The sequence below is a fragment of the Scyliorhinus torazame genome, chromosome 1 (genome assembly GCF_047496885.1).
Source record: "Scyliorhinus torazame isolate Kashiwa2021f chromosome 1, sScyTor2.1, whole genome shotgun sequence".
NCBI classification, from domain to species: Eukaryota; Metazoa; Chordata; class Chondrichthyes; order Carcharhiniformes; family Scyliorhinidae; genus Scyliorhinus; species Scyliorhinus torazame.
The window spans coordinates 33,155,524-33,176,771 of record NC_092707.1 but is presented as its reverse complement, the minus strand read 5'-3'; the positions used below and the strand labels follow the sequence as shown (position 1 = coordinate 33,176,771).

Genomic DNA, 21,248 nt, shown 5'->3' with positions numbered 1-21,248 from the left:
TGCGGCCTTGCAAACCGCCATGGGTCCACTCCCCCCCCCCATCTGATCCATAAACCCCCTAAGTACCTCAGCCGCCGCCGGCCTCTTTCCAGTCCTTGATTTGGAGCGGTCCAGTGCTGGATCCAACACTGTATTGAAGTCCCCTCCCATTATCAGGCCTCCTATCTCCAGGTCCGGAATGTGCCCCAACATGCGCTTCATGAATCCTGCATCATCCCAGTTCGGGGCGTATACGTTTACCAACACCACCCACGTCCCTTGCAGCTTACCGCTCACCATTACATATCGCCCTCCATTGTCCGCTACAATAGTCTTGGCCTCAAATGACACCCGCTTTCCCACCAATATTGCCACCCCTCTATTCTTCGCGTCCAGCCCTGAGTGGAATACCTGTCCTACCCATCCCTTTCTTAACCTGACCTGGTCCGCCACCTTCAGGTGTGTCTCTTGGAGCATGACCACGTCCGCCTTCAGTCCCTTTAAGTGCGCGAACACTCGGGCCCTCTTCACCAGCCCATTCAGGCCCCTCACATTCCACGTTATCAGCCGGATTGGAGGGGCTGGAAGTAGATAGTTTTAACCCTTTACAACAAAAATAAATTTTAAAATGTAAAATTAATTCTGTTTGTTGTAACCTCCATTCTTCCTCTAATTGTTTTGTTAAAATGTTGTGCTTGTCTGTTTTTCTTCCACTATCCATTTTGAAGGTCAAACATTTTCTGATAATTGAAAATAATAATTTCAGAGGCAAATAAGGATATTATTCTAATGATTAATGTTTTTTTGATTAAATATTGAAGTGCTTTTGACAACCATCAGAAACACTCTCAAGGTTAAAGCTGCAACTTCTAAACTTTCAGAGCTGTCAAATGTCAGAGGTTCTCCCACTTTCATTGTCACGATCTCATGTGCCTTTAAGAAATAAATCATTGATATTATCAGCCTCTTCCATCAATAAGATTTACGTCAGTTGACTGTTAACTTGAAGAACAACCAGCAGAGATATTGGGCTTGATTTCTCACCTGGTTTCAATACTATACTCAATTACTTCAGAGTCCTTGCACTTACACCACGAATAATAATTGTGGCTTGTAGCATATGAGGTAAATAAAACATTAAGTAGAAGACAAAAAAAATTGTGGTGAAAGAAAAAGTATTGTGGTAAGGTGTAAATTCCTACCTGCAATTAGATCTTCTGCCTGTCTCAAATTTCTTCTCATGCTTCACATAAATACTGACACCATGACATGTAATTGAAGCCAATAAATATGGTGCCACCGTCATACATTTATTACAAGAGCAAGGGGTTGCACTATACTTGATCACACACTTATAGGTCCAACTTCAAATAACCAATATGTCTTTGAACTGATTGCGTAAATGCAGGAATACCCTGAAGTTTGTTGACCCATACTGTAAAAATAATTTTGGTATCTATACAGCAGCTGTTCAATAGGCAGATCAATGGGTATTCACACATTTTAGAAATCCTTCTCAATATTAATAAGTCACATTTGAGTACAGTACATTTACCCAGGAGGACATTATCCTCTCTTTAACCCTTTCACAGCTGTCCAATTCCAGACCATGTTCTTAGGCCGATGCCCATGGCAGTTTTGATAGGCCACCAAGAGATGCCACATGGGGACAACGGAACTTCAACCGTCCACCCACCATGACATGCATAAACTGCAGAAAATAACCATCTGGAACTTTCCACAGTATTCAAAATACACACCCATCAGGATACTGAACAGTTGTGTTCCACAATTATCTTAGTTCACCCACATTCAAACATCAAACACGCGGGCGAAAATTAACAAAGTAACAGTCACTCAAATGACAACAAATTTTTAATAAAATGGTGAACAGTAAATAGCAGGGCCTCAGTTTTCAAAGAATACTGTAAATAAGTTATTACATTCAAGTTTAAACAGAACCTCTTAAATTTTAAGACACTTTTGGGGTGTGAAGGGAGGAGAGAGAGGTGGTAGATTGTATTTAATTCATATGTTCCAGTAATCATTACAGCCAAAATACAATCATAACGCAATCAGCAAAAAACTTGTGAAAGGCAAACTCCATTGGTTTCAAAAATAACAGTTTGTAAAGAGAAGAGCATAAATTTAATGCGATCCTTATGTTAATTTCCTTTTCGGAAACTTGCAAGCATATTAAGTTAGCAATGTTCTCATCTTTTAATTACAATCCATATATTCCTATTCTTAACCATAGTATCACACTTCTCGAAGGTGGACCTAGAACAGAAAAAATACCCACAGTAAATATTCATGAACATCATGCATATTTTCACCCTTGTTTAAAGATACCAACTCAACTGGTGTGCAGTTCCACCAGTTTAGTTGTTTCTTGGCATCTCACCCATTCTTCATGTGAACGTCTGCATAGAGAGTGTTGATAAGAGATGAAAGCAGCCTTATCCTCACCCGTCTACCTGTGCACACATTCAGCAAGGATCACAGGATTGGAATCAGCAGCAAGAATCCTTGCTATAAAGGACATGGAGGGCAACTGCAGAATCCTTGCTCCCACCACAGCTGAGCTTAGCTAACACAGCAGAGGCATTAAAATGAGATGGAACCCTATGTTGTATGCATGTCAGCAATATGCTGCAGCCACATGAGCACAAACACTACTGCTGTATGTACATTGCACTATCTTCTGCAGCTTCATGCTGTCTGTACAAATTAGTATGTGTTCATGAAGATATTTGAAAGTCAAAAACAAACATTGACAATATAACTTTTCTGGTCAGAAAGAATGAGTCCAACAAACGGTGAAATAATTTGTTTTTATAAAATCAGGCCCAAATCTTACATTTCGAATTGAAGCTTGCACATTCATTGGAGAATCATTTTTAGTCACTGGCTCAAGCATCACAGAATTAGACTGTATTAACTCTACAGGCAAGAAACAACATTCAACACACCCAAACACTGAAACTAGTTTAAGCAGCTTTCTATAGTGGCCTGCTCCGTTGCTGCCTCTATGATCTTATTTGCTCCTCACATCTTCCCACATTGACCCATTTTGTACATTAAAACTTCTTAGCTTGCATGCTCAGCACCAGAAAAGTATTGCTATTTCTCACATTCATTGGAATGTATTTTAAGTATTTCCCCCCCCTAAACAAACCATTCCTCAATGCTGGGAAAGCCCAGCACAAAGTAAGAGACAAGGCTGAGGCCAGACGTGCCGGGCGGATGATCTATCTTGGCTTCCTCCTGAAGTCCCCGGCATCTCAGATGCCAGTCTTCAGACAATTCAATTCACTTCACACAATATCAAGAAACGGCTGTCGACACTGGATATTACAAAGGCTATGGGTCCTGACAACATGCTGGCAATAGCTTTGAAGACTTGTGCTCCAGAGCTAGCTGTACACCTAACCAAGCTGTTCCAGTACAGGTACAGCACTGACATCTTCCTGGTAAGTGGAACATTGCCCAGGTATGTCCTGTCCACAAAAAGCAGCACAAATCCAACCCATAAATCATTCTATTCTCAATTATCAGCAAAACAATAAATGGTGCCGTCGACAGTGCTATCAGCCGACGTGCAGCAATAACCTGCTCACTAATGCTCAATTTGGGTTTCACCAGGGCTATTCAGCTCCTGATTTCCTTTCAGCTTTGGTCAAGACATGGACAAAAGAGCTGAACTTGTGGTGTGAGAGTGACTGCTCAGCATTTGACGAAGTGTGGCATCAAGGGGCCCGAATAATACTGAAGTAAAGGGAATTGGGTTGGAATCATAACCTTGCTCAAAGGAAAATGTTTGTGGTTGTTGGAGGTCAATCACATCAGTCCCTGGACATCACTGCAGAAGTTTAAGGGCCAACCACCTGCAGCTGTTTGATCAATGATCTTCCTTCCATATCTTTTTATTAAAACAGTAAAATATATATACAAGGCCAAATGGTACAAACACTCATTTTGTGTTGGAGAAACAGGGTACCTTCCCCACAGTACCAATGTACGGGGAGGAAGGGTGAATACTCTGATTATTAAAACAGTTCACAACATGTTTCTACAAAAAACAAATGGTACAAGCAGTAAACTTTGCACTGGAGAGACCAGATATCCTCGCCTCTGTACCAACAGAAGGGAAAGGAAGGGGGATGGTGGGGACAGAGGGGAAAGGAGGGTGGTGGGGAGGGAGGGAGTTGGAGTGTTGGTGAAGGGGGGGCCCAATAGTGCACTGCCTGAACTATCTACAGAGGCAGAAAAACAAAAGAATCTTCAATTATGATGTGCCAGATTCTGGGAGTTCCCCAGAGGAGCGACACAGTGTCAGGCACGAGTGAGGACCACACCCCGCTACACAGTGTCTCGTGCACCCTGCGCTTCTGACACTGGGCGGCTGACAGCCTTCGGACAGTCACCCTCTGGGCTCGAATCCTCCACCACACTGAGTGCGGCGGGCGACACGGGCCTGCCACCGGGATCATCGACAGGCGGAATCTCCTCAGGCTCCTCCCGGGGTCCCGGGCCTGTGGGAGGTGATGGTGCAGATGCCTGCTCTGCCCCTGCTGCCTGGTCACCGGAAGGCCCTGAAAATAACTCTGGAAACAGGTCCGGGATGGTGGCAGAGTTACCCGTAGACATGGGTTGGGACAGAGGGTCTTCCAAACCATAACCTGCTAAGAACCCAAGAAGCAGAGGGTTTTCGCTAAGTAGGGATGTTGACTGATGATTGCACGTGTTCAGCACCATTCACAATTACACGGATACTGAAGCAGTCTGTGTCCAAATGCAGCAGGACCTGGACAATATCCAGGTTTGGCTTAATTGATTTCAAGTGAAATTCATCGATATAATTGCCTGGCAATGACCATCCCCAACAAGAGAGAATCTAACCTTTCTCAATGACATCATCCTTTATCAACATCCTGGGGCTACCAGAGCAGGTCAGAGGGTGGGAATTCTGCAGAGAGTAACTCACCTCCTGACTCCCCAAAGCCTGTTCATCGTCTACAAGGCACAAGTGAAGAGTGTGATGGTATACACTCCAGTTGCCTGGATGAGTACAGCTACAATAACACTCAAGAAGCTCAACACCATCCAGGATAAAGCATCCCATTTAATAGGCACCTTATCCACTAACTTCAATATGACCGATGTGCAGTGGTAGCAGTGTGTACCATCTACAAGGTGCACTGCAGCAACTCACCAAGGCTCCTAATCAGCACTTTCCAAACCCACGACTGCTATCACCGAGAAGGACAAGAGCAGCAAATGCGTGCGAACACCACCACCTGCCGAATCTCCTCCAAGTCACACACCATTCTGACTTGGAACTATAATGCCACTCCTTTACTGTCGCTAGCTAAAATTCCTGGCACTCCCAATCTAACAGCTCTGTGGATGTATCTACACCACGTGGACTGCCGTGGTTCAAGGTGGCGGCTCACCACCACAAGAGCAATTAGCGACAGGCAATAAACGTCGACATGGCCAGCAAAGCCCACATTCCATGAAAAAAAAATTGTGATACAGGTACATTGACTCAAATCTGGCGGTTCAAAACCAGACATTCTTATAATGTGCCATGAACCAATTTTAATGGAGTGAAATAAAAATACACTTACCTGGACAATTCTGCTATGCACTGTATTGGCGGTGTGTAGTGCCGGACTAGTTAACAGCTTTGTGCGCCGATCTCTGCATTCCGAGTGACCTTTGACCCCACCCAACCAAGCTTGACCTGAACAGACCATGGCCCAAATCACCCATCCTGAAATCTGGCACAGTCTCGATCCTGAGTTTACCAGTTTTGAGACCCGGTACCTGTAGCACAATGCCCACACTGTACAAAAAATAAAATCCTCGGTTGCTTTCCAACTAAATTCGCAGCATTGAAGATGAACGTCTTTCACAAGAAATACATTTATAAACTATTAACATCTAATTTACTTACAGAAAGGTTGGCTTTTCTCAAATGAGCCTCGTTACCTTGTGTGGGTTCATTGCCTTGTGTCTTAGTCTCTTTCTCAGGCCACACGCTACAGATAAACAGAAGATAACAAGAGCCAGCAGAAACAAAATGTAACTGGCCTTCAGTAAATGCTGACTGCAAAGTATGCGGTCTTCCTACAAAGGAAAAAAAAATTGAAATACAAATGGCAATATGAATTAATTAGTGTCCGATCCTTTTTGAATAAAATTTAGCACCAAGCCATACTAGAAGGTCAGATTAAATTCCTAGTCTCAGCTAACAACATTGGGGTGATACAATTTGCTTCAATGCCCCTGGGTTTAAGAGTTTAGGAGATGAATTCCTACGCCAATTTCACCAGCTCCAGCATGATTCCACCACCAAAACATCTTCTCCTCACTCCAGTCAGCATTTCGTAGGGACCGTTTCCTCTGGGGTAACCTGATCCACTCCTCCATCATCCCCAACACCTAACAAAGAACAAAGAAAAGTACAGCACAGGAACAGGCCCTTCGGCCCTCCAAGCCTGCGCCGACCATGCTGCCTGTCTAAACTAAAATCTTCTGCACTTCCGGGGTCCGTATCCCTCTATTCCCATCCTATTCATGTATTTGTGAAGATGCCCCTTAAACGTCACTATCGGCCCTGCCAGCACCTCCTCCGGCAGCGAGTTCCAGGCACCCACTACCCTCTTGTAAAAAACTTACCTCATACATCTCCTCTAAACCTTTCCCCTCGCACCTTAAACCTATGCTCCCTAGTAATTGACCTCTCTACCCTGGGAAAAAGTCTCTGACTATCCACTCTGCCTATGCCCCTCACCCTCTTCCCACAGCACCTTCCCATGCAATCGCAGGTGTAACACCTGCCCCTTTACCTCCTCCCTGCTCACCATCTCAGGCTCTAAACACTCTTTTCAAGTGAGGCAGCGCTTCATGTGTGCCTCCTTCAATCTGGCCTATTGCATTTGTTGCTCCCAGTGCGATCTACTCTACATTGAATAGACTAACCGCAGACTGGGTAACTGCTTTGCACAAGCAGGACTCAGACATTCCTGCCGCTTGCCATTGCAACTCACCATCCTGCTCTCATGTCCACATGTCCGTCCTTTCCCTTCTGCAATGTTCCAGTGAAGCCCAACGCACAGCACCTCATCTTCCGATTAGGCACATTACAGCCTTTCGGTTTCAACATGGAGTTCAACAACTTCAGACCGTGAACTCTCTCCCCAACCTTCACCCCATTTTTATTTCTTTCAATTTAGTTTCATTTCTTCCATTGATCTGTTTTCCCCTCACCATTGTTCCCCCTCCCCCATTCCACTTGGGCCAACTGTTCCTAGTTGCCCTTTGGCACACTGCTCACCTTTGTTCTGCCATTCAAACATTCTAATTTCTTTATGTGCCACTTTCAGAACCCTTCTTAGCCTTAATCACCGCCATTTACATTCCTTTTGTCTTCTGTCCTCGACGTCGTTGTCAATCTCCACCTATCACTGGCCCCCCTACCCAGCCCCACCGCCCATGCCCCCCCCTCCACTACAATATAAATCTGACCCTTTTCCAGTTCTCTCTAGCTTCAACAAGGAGTCATCCAAACTCGAAACGTTAGCTCCCTTTTCTCTCCTCAGATGCTGTCAACCCTGCTGAGATTGTCCAGAATTTTCTGTTTTTGTTTTAGAATAGTACCCATCTTTCTCTGTGATACTCTGAAAAATTACAGTAATTGTATACAGAACTGTCGACTATGGTTCTGTAGACAATGTACAATAAATATCTGCAAATACAGAGATAAGTATAGTATGTATACATTGGCTAAGTGACATTATTCATTTAAAGGATCTTTTCTACCTGATGCTTTTGTAAAAAGGTTTATTTCTTTCCAACTTACTGTAATTTACTTTCCTCCATTAGCTTCCTCACGAGTCCTGCACCATTTTCTCACCAGATTCATGGATTTGTGCAGATACCTTTCTTCATACATGTTAGGGAACATAGAGAAAGGTCCAAGGTAGACTTATAATTTCAGATTTCCCTACCACCCACTCTGTGACCATGCACCCAGCTGCTACTTTGTACTCTGCTCTTTTGCCACAACACGGATCAAACAATTTGATGGATGGGGCATTTTAGAAAAAAATGATTTACATAGAGTTGATTGAATAACAGAGATAACACCATAAAGCATAAGAGCAGAATGAGGCCTTTCGGTCCATCGAGTTTGCTTCACCATTCAATCATGGCTGATAGGTTTCTTTTTCCCCCCAATTAAGGGCAATTTAGCATGGACAATCCACCTACCGTACATATCTTTTTGGGTTGTGGGCGTAAGACCCACGCACACACGGGGAGAATGTGCAAACTCCACACCGACGGTGACCCGGGGCTGGGATCGAACCCGGGTCCTCAGCACCGTGAGACAGCAGTGCTAACCACTGCACCACCATGCCTGCTGATATGTTTCTCATCCCCATTCTCCTGCCTTCTCCCCACAATGCCTGATCCCCCTATTAATCAAGAACCTATCCATCTCGGTCTTAAAAACACTCCGTGATTTGGCCTCCACAGCCTTCTGCAGCAAAGAGTTCCACAGATTCACCACCCTCTGACTGAAGAAATTCCTCTTCATCTCAGTTTTCTGTTCAGTCTGAGGCTGTTCCCTCGGGTTCTAGTTTTTCCTACTAGTGGAAACATCCTCTCTACATCCACTCGATCTAGGCCTCTCGGTATCCTGCAAGTTTCAATAAGATCCCCCTCATCCTTCCCAACTCCATTGAATACAGATCCAGTCTTCAGCCGCTCCTCATATGACAAGCTCTTCATTCCAGGGATCATTCTTGTGAACCTCCTCTGGACCCTTTCGAAGGGCAGCACATCCTTCCTGAGATATGGGGCCCAAAACTGCTCACAACATTCCAAATGGGGTCTGATCAGAGCCTTATAAAGCTTGAGAAGTACATCCCTAGTCTTGTATTCTAGCCCTCTCGACATCAATGCTAACATTGCATTGCCTTCCTAACTGCCGACTATTCTGCACGTTAACCTTAAGAGAATCTTGAGCTAGGACTCCACCAAGTACCTTTGTGCTTCATATTTCCTAAGCATTTCCCCATTTAGAAAATAGTCCATGTCTCCATTCATCATACCAAAGTGCATAATCTCACACTTTTCCACATTGTGTTTCATCTGCCACTTCTTTGCCCACTCTCCTAGCCTGTCCAAATCCTTTTGCAGCTCCCCCGCTTCCTCAATACTATCTGCACCTCTGCAAATCTTTGTATCATCTGCAAACTTAGCAACAGTGCCCTCAGTTCCTTCTTCCAGATCATTAATGTATATTGTGAAAAGTTGTGGTCCCAACACCGACCTCTGAGGCACACCACAAGTCACCAGCTGCCATCCTGAAAAAGACCCCTTTATCCCCACTCTCTGCCTTCTGCCAGTCAGCCAATCCTCTATCCAAGTCAGTATCTTACCCTTAACACCATGGGCTCTTAACGTATTTAACAGCCTCCTATGCGCTTACTTGTCAAAGGCCTTCTGGAAATCTAAATAGATCCCGTCCACTGGTTCTCCTTTGTCTAACTTCCTTGTTAGCTGCTGAAAGAATTCTTTATAATAGTTTTCTTTATAATAGATTATAGCAAGTTGTGACAAGCAAGGTAGAGGAATGTGTTTTTTTTTGTTTCCAAATCTCACCTTTGACAGTACAATGGTAAACTTGGGTTCAGGTTTGTACTGTGCTTTGTAGCATTGAGCAGAAGCATGGCCTTGTGAAGGTGTTTTCTCTGATATCTCTGCCAATGTGGTCTGGTATAATAATGCATCTGTGTGATTCTCAAAGTTACAGGAAGGAAAGTACCTGACAGAAACAGAATATGAAAATAAATAAAGGTCATCAGCATAATGAACATATCTTGGGTTTTACTACACCAGATACCATTTGACATGAAACAAAGCAGACTGCTAAAACTATAACGATCATTACAAAAACAACCATGATTACGTCACTCAAGAGTCAAAAATTACAATTAAAGGCTGATCTTTTATTTGTGATAAAATACTGTTAAGTAATTGTTACATGCAGTAACAACTTAATACCATCTGTGGTTACTACAAGCAACCATCTATATTAGCAAATTATTTCTACCCATTTGTCATTCTCATAGATGTCAATTATTTAAAGGTGCACTTATCCCACATTAAATGCTCCAGCTATTTTGGGCAGACTCCACTATTCAATCAGCAATTTTCATCACATTACGGTATGATTACCTCAGTTACTTAACCACACGCCATACTGACAGGTTACAATTTATGTTAATCAGCACTGATTGCAGTTGTAAGAATGACTGGAAAGAGAAAATTAGTGAACCTTAGCACAAACATGGACCTTGTAAATAACATGGTCGAGTTGCAGAAGGTAAGCCAAGAATCTCGTACAGGATTTCAGCCACAAATTTATAGAGACATTGAATAGCATCAAATTTGTAACCCATCTAATCCACTATGAAGAGAAATTGGATAGACTGGGGTTGGTTTCTTTGGAGCAGAGATGTTTGACAAGGTGTCGGACAGAAGATTGATCCAGAAGGTGAGATCGCAGGGGGTTGGGGGTAGAATACGAGATTGAATTGAGGATTGGCTGACTCACAGAAAGCAGAGGATCGGGTTGGCGAACTGTAACTAGTGGAGTGCCGCGGGGTTCAGTCCTTGGACCTCAACTGTATGCAATCTATATAAATGCTCTGCAAGCAGGGGCAGTTGTAACATAGCAAAATTTGCAGATGATACTAAAATAGGTGGGAAAGCAGGCAGTGAAGAGGAGATACAGATTTTACAGATGGATATAGAAAGGCGAGGAGATTGGGCCAAAATTTGGCGGATGGAGTTTAATGTGGATAAGTGGGAGGTTATCCATTTTGGCCGAAAAAAAAGTCAGGCAAATGTGTTGTTGCAATTGTATAGGGTGTTGGTGAGAACACATCTGGAATATTGTGTCCAGCTTTGATCTACATATTTGAGGGAGGATGTTGTGGCATTGGAAGCAGTTCAGAAGAGGTATGAGGAGAGATTAAACAGTTTGAGCTCATACTCGCTGGAGTTTAGAAGGATGAGAGGGGATCTGATCGAGGTATATAAAATACTAAAAGGGATTGATAAAGTAAATGTATGGGCAGCATGGTGGCGTAGTGGGTTAGCCCTGATGCCTCACAGCTCCGAGGTCCCAGGTTCGATCCCGACTCTGGGTCACTGTCCATGTGGCATTTGCACATTCTCCCCGCGTTTGCCCTCACAATCCAAAGATGTGCAGGGTAGGTGGCTTGGCCACGGTAAATTGCCCCTCAATTGGAAAAAAATAATTTGGTACTCTAAATTAAAAAAATTAAAATAAAATAAAAAGATAAAGTAAATGTAGACCAAATGTTCCCCCCTTGTGGGGTAACCTAGAACAAGAGGTCACAGATATGGGTTGAGAGGCGGTAGATTTAATACTGAGATGAGGAGGCACTACTTCTCGCAGAGTGTGGTGAATTTGTGGAACTCGCTGCCCAATAGTGCGGTGGAGTCCGAATCATTAAATAGTTTCAAGAGGGCAATAGATATATTTCTGATTTAAAAACTGAATAAAGGGATATGGGGAACACATAGGAAGGTGGCTTTGAGACCAGGAAGAGATCAGCCATGATCTGATTGAATGACAGAGCAGGCTCCGTCAGGCTGAATTGCCTACCTCTGCTCCTAATTCCTATGTTCCTATGTAAGGGGCAGGAGATTTAGAGGGGATGTGAGGAAATACCTTTTCACCCAGAGGAAGTGGGAGTTTGGAATTCTGCCTGAAAGGTTGATGGAGGCAGAGACCCTCATAACATTTATGAAGTATTTAGATGTACACTTGCGATACCAGGGTATACAAGGCTATGGGCCAAGTGCTGGAAAATGGGATTAGAATATTTAGGTGGTCGTTTTTGACTAGCGCAGGAGACTTCAGGTGGCGGTCATGGAGCGAGTGGTCACACACAAGGTGCCACCTGTCTTGAGGTTGGATTTTTTTGGCCCTTTCTGCTCGTTATGCAGGACTGTATCAGGTGGAAAAAGTGGGACCATTAAAGGGTAAGGTATTCTTAGGCGGCACAGTGGTTAGCACTGCTGTCTCACGACACCGAGGTCCCATGTTCGATCCCGGCTCTGGGTCATGCCTGTGTGCAGTTTGCACATTCTCCCATTGTTTGCATGGGTTTCACCCCACAACGCAAAGATGTGCAGCTTCTGTTAGCATCACCTACTAAATTTGGAAAGAACTTTGTACCTTTTTTTCTCCCCATGTTGGGGATATTAAAATGTGTGGGGTCTGGTGGGCAGGACGGGAAGGGGGTCAGAGGAGCTTGATGCAGCGCAGGTTCAAGGTTAGGCAGGGGGATTAAGGGGGCTTTGTTATAAAAGAAGTGTGTTTTTTGCCTCAGACGAGGGTCACCTGTAGCAGTTCTGCTAGTTAACGGAAGCAAAGTTGGGGGGGGGGATTTTTTGTTTTTTTGGTTTTGACTTCGGTAGAACTATTGGGCCTGGAGGATGGGTCTTTCTTTGTTTGGGATGGGGAGGGGGAGTTGCTGGCGTCGAAGATTTCTGTTTGAAGGAGGTGGTTGGAGGGGGGGGATGTCAGTGGTCATCTTGAGGGGACCCGGTGGTGAACGTGACAGGGACCTTGAGGGGGGGGGGGGGGGTCCATTGAAACTTGGATACGGCTGATCGGGGTGGGGGTTTTGTAGCCCCCCCCCCCGCCAAGATTGGTCTTATGAAACGTTTGGGGACTTATCAATGGTTATGGGGAGGAAGCAGGTTTAGGCTATTGAGTTGGACGATCAGCCATGATGGCAGATGTGGTTTTTACGCAGAGACGCACCTGAGGGTTAAAGATCATACGAGGTTGAGGAAAGGTTGGGTGGGCAAGTGTTTCATTCGGGATTGGATATGAAGAAAAGGGGATTGTGTTGTTAATTAGTAAGAGGGTTGTTATTGGCGAGTAGCACAGTGGGCGACAGAGGCACCCTAGTGTGGCGAGCAGGAGATTTTCACAGTAACTTCACTGCAGTGTTAATGTAAGCCTACCTGCGACACTAATAAAGGTTATTATGGTGAGTGGGAGATTAGAGGGAGGACCCGTTGTGCTGGTGAATGTCTACGCCCCCAACTGGGACTATATGGATTTCATGAAGCAGATGTTGGCGAAGGTTATGGACTTAGATACGCATCGTTGATTATTTTGTGGGGGGAATGTAATACTGTTCTTGATCCTAGATTGCATCGGTCGTGTCCCAAGTCCTTGAGGGTGTCGGCGATGGCAAGGGAATTGTTGGGGTTCATGGAGCAAATGGGCAGCACAGTAGCATTGTGGATAGCACAATTGCTTCACAGCTCCAGGGTCCCAGGTTCGATTCCGGCTTGGGTCACTGTCTGTGCGGAGTCTGCACATCCTCCCCGTGTGTGCGTGGGTTTCCTCCGGGTGCACCGGTTTCCTCCCACATTCCAAAGATGTGCAGGTTAGGTGGGTTGGCCATGATAAATTGCCCTTAGTGTCCAAAATTGCCCTTAGTGTTGGGTGGGGTTACTGGGTTATGGGGATAGGGTGGAGGTGTTAACCTTGGGTATGGTGCTCTTTCCAAGGGCCAGTGCAGATTCGATGGGCCGAATGGCCTCCTTCTGCACTGTAAATTCTATGAAATGGGGGGAGTGGATCCGTGACGGTTTGGGCAACCGAGGGCAAAGGTTTTCAATTCTTCTCACATGTGCATCAGGTGTTTTCCTGAATCAACGTTTTTGTTTTGGCGGGGTTGGTTGGGATGGACTACTTGCCGACTGTGATATCGGACCATGCGCCGCATTTTGCGGATTTATGCATAGGGAAGGGGAGTTCCCAGCAGCTGGAGTGGAGACTGGATGTGGGGCTGCTGGATGATAAGGGGGCACGTGAGCAGATAGGGGTGGCTATACAAACCTATGTGGAGCTTGATAAAAGTGAGGAGGTTTCTGCCTCTGTTCTGTGGGAGACGTTAAGGCTGTAATTAGGGAGGAGGTCATTTTGATCACGGCGCACAGATAAGATGGAGCGATTGGAAAGGCAGAGTTTGGTGAAGGCCATTTTAGCAGTGGATCAGAGGTACCCGGCAGCCTCTGAGGAGGGGTTGTTGACGGAGAGGAAGAAGCTCCAGATGGAGTTTGAGCTTTTGTCTACGGGGAAGGCACTGAGGGCGTTTTAAGAGCATGGGGAGAAGGCCAGTAGGCTGCCGCACACCAGTGGAGGCGGCATGCAGTGGTGAGAGAGATTGGGCAGATAAGGGATTCTGGGGGCAGGTTGCCACTGAGCCAGGGAAGGTGAATGGAGTATTTCAGATTTTCTACCGAGGACTGTATTGGTGGGATCCCCCAGGAGGGGACTTGGGCATGAAGCGGTCTTTGACAGATTGGATTTACCGGTAGTGGAGGAGGGTGGAAGGTGCAGAGGTTGGGTGCTCCAGTTGGGCTGGAGGAAATGATGAGATGTATTGAGTTGATGTATTCTGGGAAGGCCCCGGGCCCGGATGGATTCTCAGCGGAACTAAGTTCCCTACGGAGTTGGGGCCTCCTCATGGAAATGTTTAATGATTCGGTTAATAAGGGAGAGCTTCCGCCCACGCTGACACATGCATAAATGTTGCTTATTTTAAAGAAGAACCCAGAGGAGTGTGGGGTTTCAAAGAAGCCGGAGCTCATGGAGAGGAGGAAGGTCGATGTCGATGTCGTGGCCTTCACCTCTCTGGTTGCACGGAAGCGAATTTTACAGGAGTGGCGGTCGGCATCGCCACCGGAGGTAGCGGCTTGGTTGGGTGACCTGTACGCCTTCCTGTGGTTGGAGAAGATAAAGTATGAGTTATGGGGCCCTGCAGAGGGGTTTGAGAAAAAGTGGGGGATGTTTGTGACCGTGTTTGGGGAGTTGTTCGTCGCGGGTGGGTGGGGGGTTGCAAATGTGGAAAATTCTGTACAGATGGTATAATTTATTGCTGATGTTGCTCTTTTTAGCCTTAGTTTATTAGCTCTGATTACGTCACCTTTGCTCACGAGTCGCAAGGTATCTTTCTGATACCGCCACGTGGTTCAAGTTCAAGTTATGATTAATAAGTCAGCACACCGCTTAGTAAGATTGAAATCAACGGTCATTTATTATATACAACAAGTAATGTTTACACAATAATCCTACTATCTATATAATAAACCTATCACTACTGGCCATTACTTAACTTTAGGAAGAGCCCACCAGGTCAGGGAAACAAATGGCTCATCCAATCGGATCTGGCCCGCGGGATTCAAAAGGCTGCTACAGGTCGATGGTTAGGAGTCTTTATCGGATAGCGATCGCTGGATTCAAACTTACGGTTGCCGGTTGCTGTTCTTGCGGAGGTCTCGAGCAGGCGAAGAAGAGAGAGAGAGAGCGATCTGAACTTGGCCCCTCACTTTATAGGGCCCAGGGGCTTCCTGCCACCCGGGGCGGCCCTTGACCCTGAGTCCCAAGTGATTGGACCGGTTCCCAATCACTGGGGTCGATACGTCCAATTGCGAGGCGATTCCCCGATCGGGGGGTGGTCGTTCACCTGCCTTTGTTTCGGCCACTGCAGGCGCCGACAGGTCTGGCCCGGTATTCAATTGCTAATATGTTGCAATTGTTCCCGGGGATAGCTGATTACACTGCAGATGTCTGGGTGGGTGGGCTGTTAATAGTCCTGAGTATCGATCTGGACCAACTTCCCCAGAGCAGAATATGCTATTCTGTCTGCAGCTGTCCGTTTCTGTCTTGTTACCTGCTTTTCCCAGCAGCCTTTCCGGTTAGCCATTTTAAATCGGGTTTTGGCCAATATAATCGGGAAACAGCCATTTTACGTGGCTACACTGAGAAGTATGTTTATTTGCTGTAACCTGTTTTGATACATGTTTGTAATATAAAAGGCTCCCATGGCCTGTGTACATACGAATAAGGGTATTCGAAGCGGGGTATGGAGCCAGGCACTGCGGAGGATAAATTCAACCTCCTCGTGTGCAAGATTGAGCCTAGTTCAATTTAAAGTGGTGCATAGAGCGCACATGACAGTACCGCGGATAAGTCTGTTTTTTCGCAGAGGTGGAGGATAAATGTGGGCGGTGTTCAAGGGGATCAGCAAACCACACACTCATGTTTTGGTCCAGCCCAAATTCAGTGGAGTTTTGGGAGGCCTTTTCGGGGGTTATGTCTAAGATTTTGGGTGTGAAAGTGGCCCCGAGCCCGTGGGTGGCAATATTCGGGGAGAGAGACTGATGTGTTGGTCTTTGCCTCGCCGATAGCCTGGAGGCCGACCTTGATAGGATGGTGGGCTCCGGAGCCACCGAAGGTGCCAGGGTGGGTGAGTGACCTGGCGGAATTCTTACACCTGGAAAAGATAAAGTTTGTCATTAGGGAGAGGTTCTTCTCAAGGTGGAAGTTGTTCGTCATCTTCTTTAAAGAGTGGTAGACGTCAGCGAGGCGGTTTGTTTTGTTATGGGTTATCTTTGTTTTACATTATAATTGTAAAGTAGGAGTGTTCAAGGGAATGGAAGTTTTTGTTTTGTATTTTGGCAAGTGTATAAAGATGATTGTTTTGTGTGTTTTGTACATAAATTAAAAATGCCAGGGGGAGGGGAGCCCCCCTGACCAGGCTGGTCACGTGGAACGTGCGAGGGTTGAATGAGCTGGTTAAACGGTTGTGTGTATTCTCGCATTTGAGGATTCTGAAGGCGGACGTGGTATTTTAGAAGAATAGGCAGAAACTTATAGAAACATATAAAATTATGAAGAGACTAGATAGGATAGAAGCAGGGAGGTTGTCTCCACTGGTGGGTGAAACTAGAACTAGTGGGCATAGCCTCATAATAAGGGGCAACAGATTTAGGACTGAGTTGAGGAGGAACTTCTTCACTCAAAAGGTCGTGAATCTGTGGAATTCCCTGGCCAGTGAAGCAGTAAAGTCTACCTCATTAAATGCTTTTAAGGCAAAGATAGATAGATTTTTGAACAGTAAAGGAATAAACGGTTATGGTGAGCGGGCAGATAAGTGGAGCGGAGTCTACAAAAACATCAGCCATGATCTTATTGAATGGTGGAGCAGGCTCGAGGGGGCAGGTGGCCTATTCCTGCTCCTAGTTCTTATGTTCTTTTGTTTCTACAGGAGACACACCTGAAGTTGGGGAACAGACGAGGCTGAGGAAGGGATGGGTGGGGCAGGTGTTCCACTCGGGGCTGGATATGAAGGCGAGGGGAGTGGCAGTGTTGGTCAATAAGAGGGTGGCGTTTGAGGTGGGGAGCATTGTGGCTGATCCGGGGGGTAGGTATGTGGTGATTAGTGGGAAGCTGGAGGGGATGCCAGTGGTCCTGGTTAATGTTTATGCCCAGAATTGGGATGATGTGGATTTTATGAGGCGGGTGTTGGGGAGGAGTCCGGTATTGGAGGATCCGGAGGGGGTGAATGGTGTATTTGAGGCCTTTTATAGGAGGTTTTATGAATCGGAGCCCCCAAGAGGGGAAGAGGTGGTTCCTGGATGGGTTGGAGTTTCCCCAGGTGGAGGAGGGGCGGTGAACCTGGAGGCCCCTATTGAGCTGCGGGAGGTGATGGGTGGTATGAGGACAATGTCGGAGGGGAAGCCCCAGGCCCGGACGGGTTCCCAGTGGGGTTTTATAAAAAGTTTGCGTCGGAGCTAAAGTCATTGCTGGTGGCTGGTGAGGACGTACAATGGGGCAAGGGAGAGGAGGGAACTCTTTCCTACTTTAGCGCAGGTTTCTCTCTCCCCGATTGCTAAAAAGGATAAGGACTGGGCAGCATGTGGCGCAGTGGTTAGCACTGGGATTGCAGCGCTGACGATCCGGGTTCGAATCCCGGCCCTGGGTCACTGTCCGTGTGGAGTTTGCACATTCTCCCCATGTCTGCGTGGGTTTCACCCCCACAACCCAAAGATGTGCAGGTTAGGGGGATTGGCCACGCTAAATTGCCCCTTAATTGGAGAAAAAAATAATTGGGTACTCTAAATTTTTTAAAAAAGGATAGGGACCTGGAGCAGTGTGGGTCACACCCCCCGATATCATTGTTGAATGTCAACGTCACGTTATTGGCGAAGGGTGCTTGCATCGCGGATTGAGGACTGCGTGCCGGGGTTGATTGGGGAGGACCAGACTGGTTTTGTGAAAGGAAGGCAGTTGTCGGCGAATGTGCGGAGGTTACTTAACGTGATTATAATGCCCTCGGGGGGGCAGAAGGTTGGGGCAGTGGTGGCGACAGACACAGAGAAGGCATTCAATCAGGTAGAGTGGGTGTATTTATTTGAGGTGCTGGGGCAGTTCGAGTTCAGACAGGCGTTTGTGGATTGGGTCCGTTCGCTGTATCAGGCGCCGGTGGCAAGTGTATGTATGAACCAAGTGAGTTTTTGGTACTTTGGGCTACACCGTGTAACGAAACAGAGGTGCCCATCCTCCACATTGCTTTTCGCCTTGGCTATAGAGCCATTGACAATATGCTCAGGGCATCGAGGGATTGGAGAGGGGTTGAGCGGGGGGAGGGCTGTCAAGCATAGGGGCTCGCTGTAGGTGGATAATCTGTTATTATACATCTCGGACCTGGGGGGCTGCATTGGGAGGATTATTTGGATTTCAGGGGAATTTGGCTGGTTTTCGGGATATAAATTGAATATGGGGAAAAGTGAGGTGTTACTGATCAATGCTGGGGGCAGGAAAGGAGGTTAGGGGAGTTGCCGTTCAGGATGATGGGGATGAGCTTTGGATACCTTTGTATCCAGATGGTGCGGAGCTGGGCCCAGCTGCATAGGTTGAACTTCGCCCGGTGGTAGAGGGGGTGATGGTGGAAGGTGGGATGTTTTGCCGTTGTCACTGGCGGAGCGGGTGCAGACAGTAAAAATGACAGCGCTGCCTAGGTTTCTGTTCATGTTTCAGAACCTCCCTATCTTTGTCCCCAAGCCATTTTTCAGGTTGATCTTGGGGTTTGTGTGGGCAGGGAAGGCTTCTTTGGAATGGGGGCGAGGGGGGTTGGCGTTGCCAAATTTGATAAATTATTATTGGGCTGCAAGTATTACGATGGTGAGGAAATGGAACGTGGAGGAGGGGTCAGTTTGGGCGGGTGGAGGAGGCATCATGGAGGGGAATGAGCTTGGGGGCTTTGTTGTTGGCGCCTCTGCCGCTCTCGCCAGCCAGGTATTCAGCAAGCCTAGCGATGGTGTCGGCTTTGAGGGTGTGGGAACAGTGTAGGCAGCACTTGGGGTTAGACGGTATGTCGTTGTGGGCGCCTATTTGCGATAACCATAGGTTTGTGCTGGTGAGTTTGAATGCGAGGTTCCGGCAGTTGCGGCAGGTAGGGATTGAAACGTGAGGGACATTTTGTTTTTTACATGGGGTAATTTAGTGTGGCCAATCCACCTATCCAGCACATCTTTGGATTGTGAGGGTGAGACCCACGCAGACACGGAGAGAATGTGCAAACTCCACACGGACAGTGACCCGGGGCCAAAGATGACAAATTGCCTACAAATAAATAAGTCTATAATACAAACTATAAATTTCAGTGTTCTGCAATGTACAAGTTTTTTTAAAACTTTACTTTATAAGCTGTCAAATAAAGTTGGATACTGCATACGTGGTTTACTTTTTTCACTGGTTATTTTTATCCATTTTAAAATGTTGGGTTACTGCTAAGAAGCCATTTTACCACCCACCTCCTGTAGTGTGAAAACTGCGTTAACATGAATGTGCCAAATATAAGCAGCGGTGACTGCACTGCAGTTTTACCTCCACACAAGAGCTGCGGCAGGCAGGCCAACATAATTTGAGTTTTGCACTCCACTGTACCAAGCAAAAACCCTCACTCCAGGCTCACACGCAAAAAATGGCAAGTTATAAAAGATGCTGCTTCCACTCAAAGAATGAATCCCGAGCATGAATCATCTTCAGGAGAGAAAGAACAGGGCATTGGGGACAGTAGAAGGTAGAAATTCTTGGACAGCACCACATTTAGTAGCATTAAATTACATTTTCGATGCCGTGGTTTGCAGTTGCATAGAACAGAGGATGCAGAACAGATTGGGCGGGTTATCATGGAATTGCAAGTCACTTTGACTGGATTGTTGCATAGTCCAATAGTGACCTTAATGAAGAGAGAGCTAGGCCCTGCAAGAAAACACAAGCACTTGTGGGCACCCCGGAATAGGTAACTGATTAATTGTTAAACGGGTAATATTTTAACACGTTTTCCTCATTGATTTCTCCAGGCAAAGCACCAGAAACATGAGTAGTTACTGTAACTAACTCACTCAATCTTTTTCTATTTATTCAGAAAAAGTGGATGTCACTTGGAAGGCCGACATTTATTGTCCATCCCTAATGGTCCTCGAGGTTGTGATGAGCCACCTTCTTGAACTGCTCCAGACAGTTGTTTGGGTACATTCACAGTGCTATCAGGGAGGGAATTACTGGATTTGAACCAGCAACATGAAGAACGGCAATATATTTCCAAGTAAGGATAGTGCGTGACCTGAAGGAAGTGTTGGTGCACAGCTTGCCCTTGTTCTTCTAGATGGTAAAGATCATGGATTTGGAAAGGACTGTCAAAGGAACCTTGGCAAGTTGCCACAGTGCATCATTTAGATGGTATACATTGCTCCAATATGCACCACTGAAGTTTAAGGCGGTGGATGAGGTGACAAACAACAGCCTTCTTTGGCCTGGATAATGTTCAACTTCTTGAGTGTTATAGAACATAGAACATAATAGCGCAGTACAGGCCCTTCGGCCCTCGATGTTGCGCCGACCTGTGAAACCACTCTAAAGCCCATCTACACTATTCCCTTATCGTTGTTTCATTACACCCGACTTTGTAAATGGTGAAATAAGGAGGCGAAATACTCACTGCAGAATTTTCAACTTCTGACCTGCTACTGTAGTCACAGCATTTTTATTACATGCATTTGTGAAAGAAAAAAAATTCCAATTAAGGATCAATTTGCGTGGCATATCACCTACCCAGCACATCTTTGCGTTGTGGGGGTGAGACATAGAGAGAAGTCACACCATTTATCTTGTTGGTCCTGTTAGGTTTCTGGTCAATGGTGAGCCCCAGGATGTTGATGGTGAGGTTGACATTGCCATTAAATCTCAAAGAGGAAGCTGGGGGTTGGCTATATTTGGGGTTGCACAAGAGCCGGGAGTGCAGGAGGCGAGAGAGGCCGATGTTTTGGCCTTTGCGTCCCTAGTA

General features: G+C 46.1%; 1 protein-coding gene across 2 annotated transcripts in view; it reads right to left on the bottom strand.

Annotated features, from left to right (window-relative positions):
• Window positions 1–1,836: 1,836 nt before the first annotated feature.
• Window positions 1,837–21,248, bottom strand: part of LOC140395928 (transmembrane protein 248-like) — a 91,928-nt gene continuing 72,516 nt past the window's right edge. Inside the window, exons 5-7 of one of the 2 annotated variants that reach the window (XM_072484066.1) lie at window positions 9,658–9,820; window positions 5,942–6,114; window positions 1,837–2,259 (exon numbers count right to left, since the gene is read on the bottom strand). In XM_072484066.1, the coding sequence (XP_072340167.1) occupies window positions 5,959–6,114; window positions 9,658–9,820 (319 nt within the window). In that variant the 3' untranslated portion in view covers window positions 1,837–2,259; window positions 5,942–5,958. The remainder of the gene's footprint in view (window positions 2,260–5,941; window positions 6,115–9,657; window positions 9,821–21,248) is intronic. The other variant, XM_072483992.1, reaches the window with a different exon arrangement.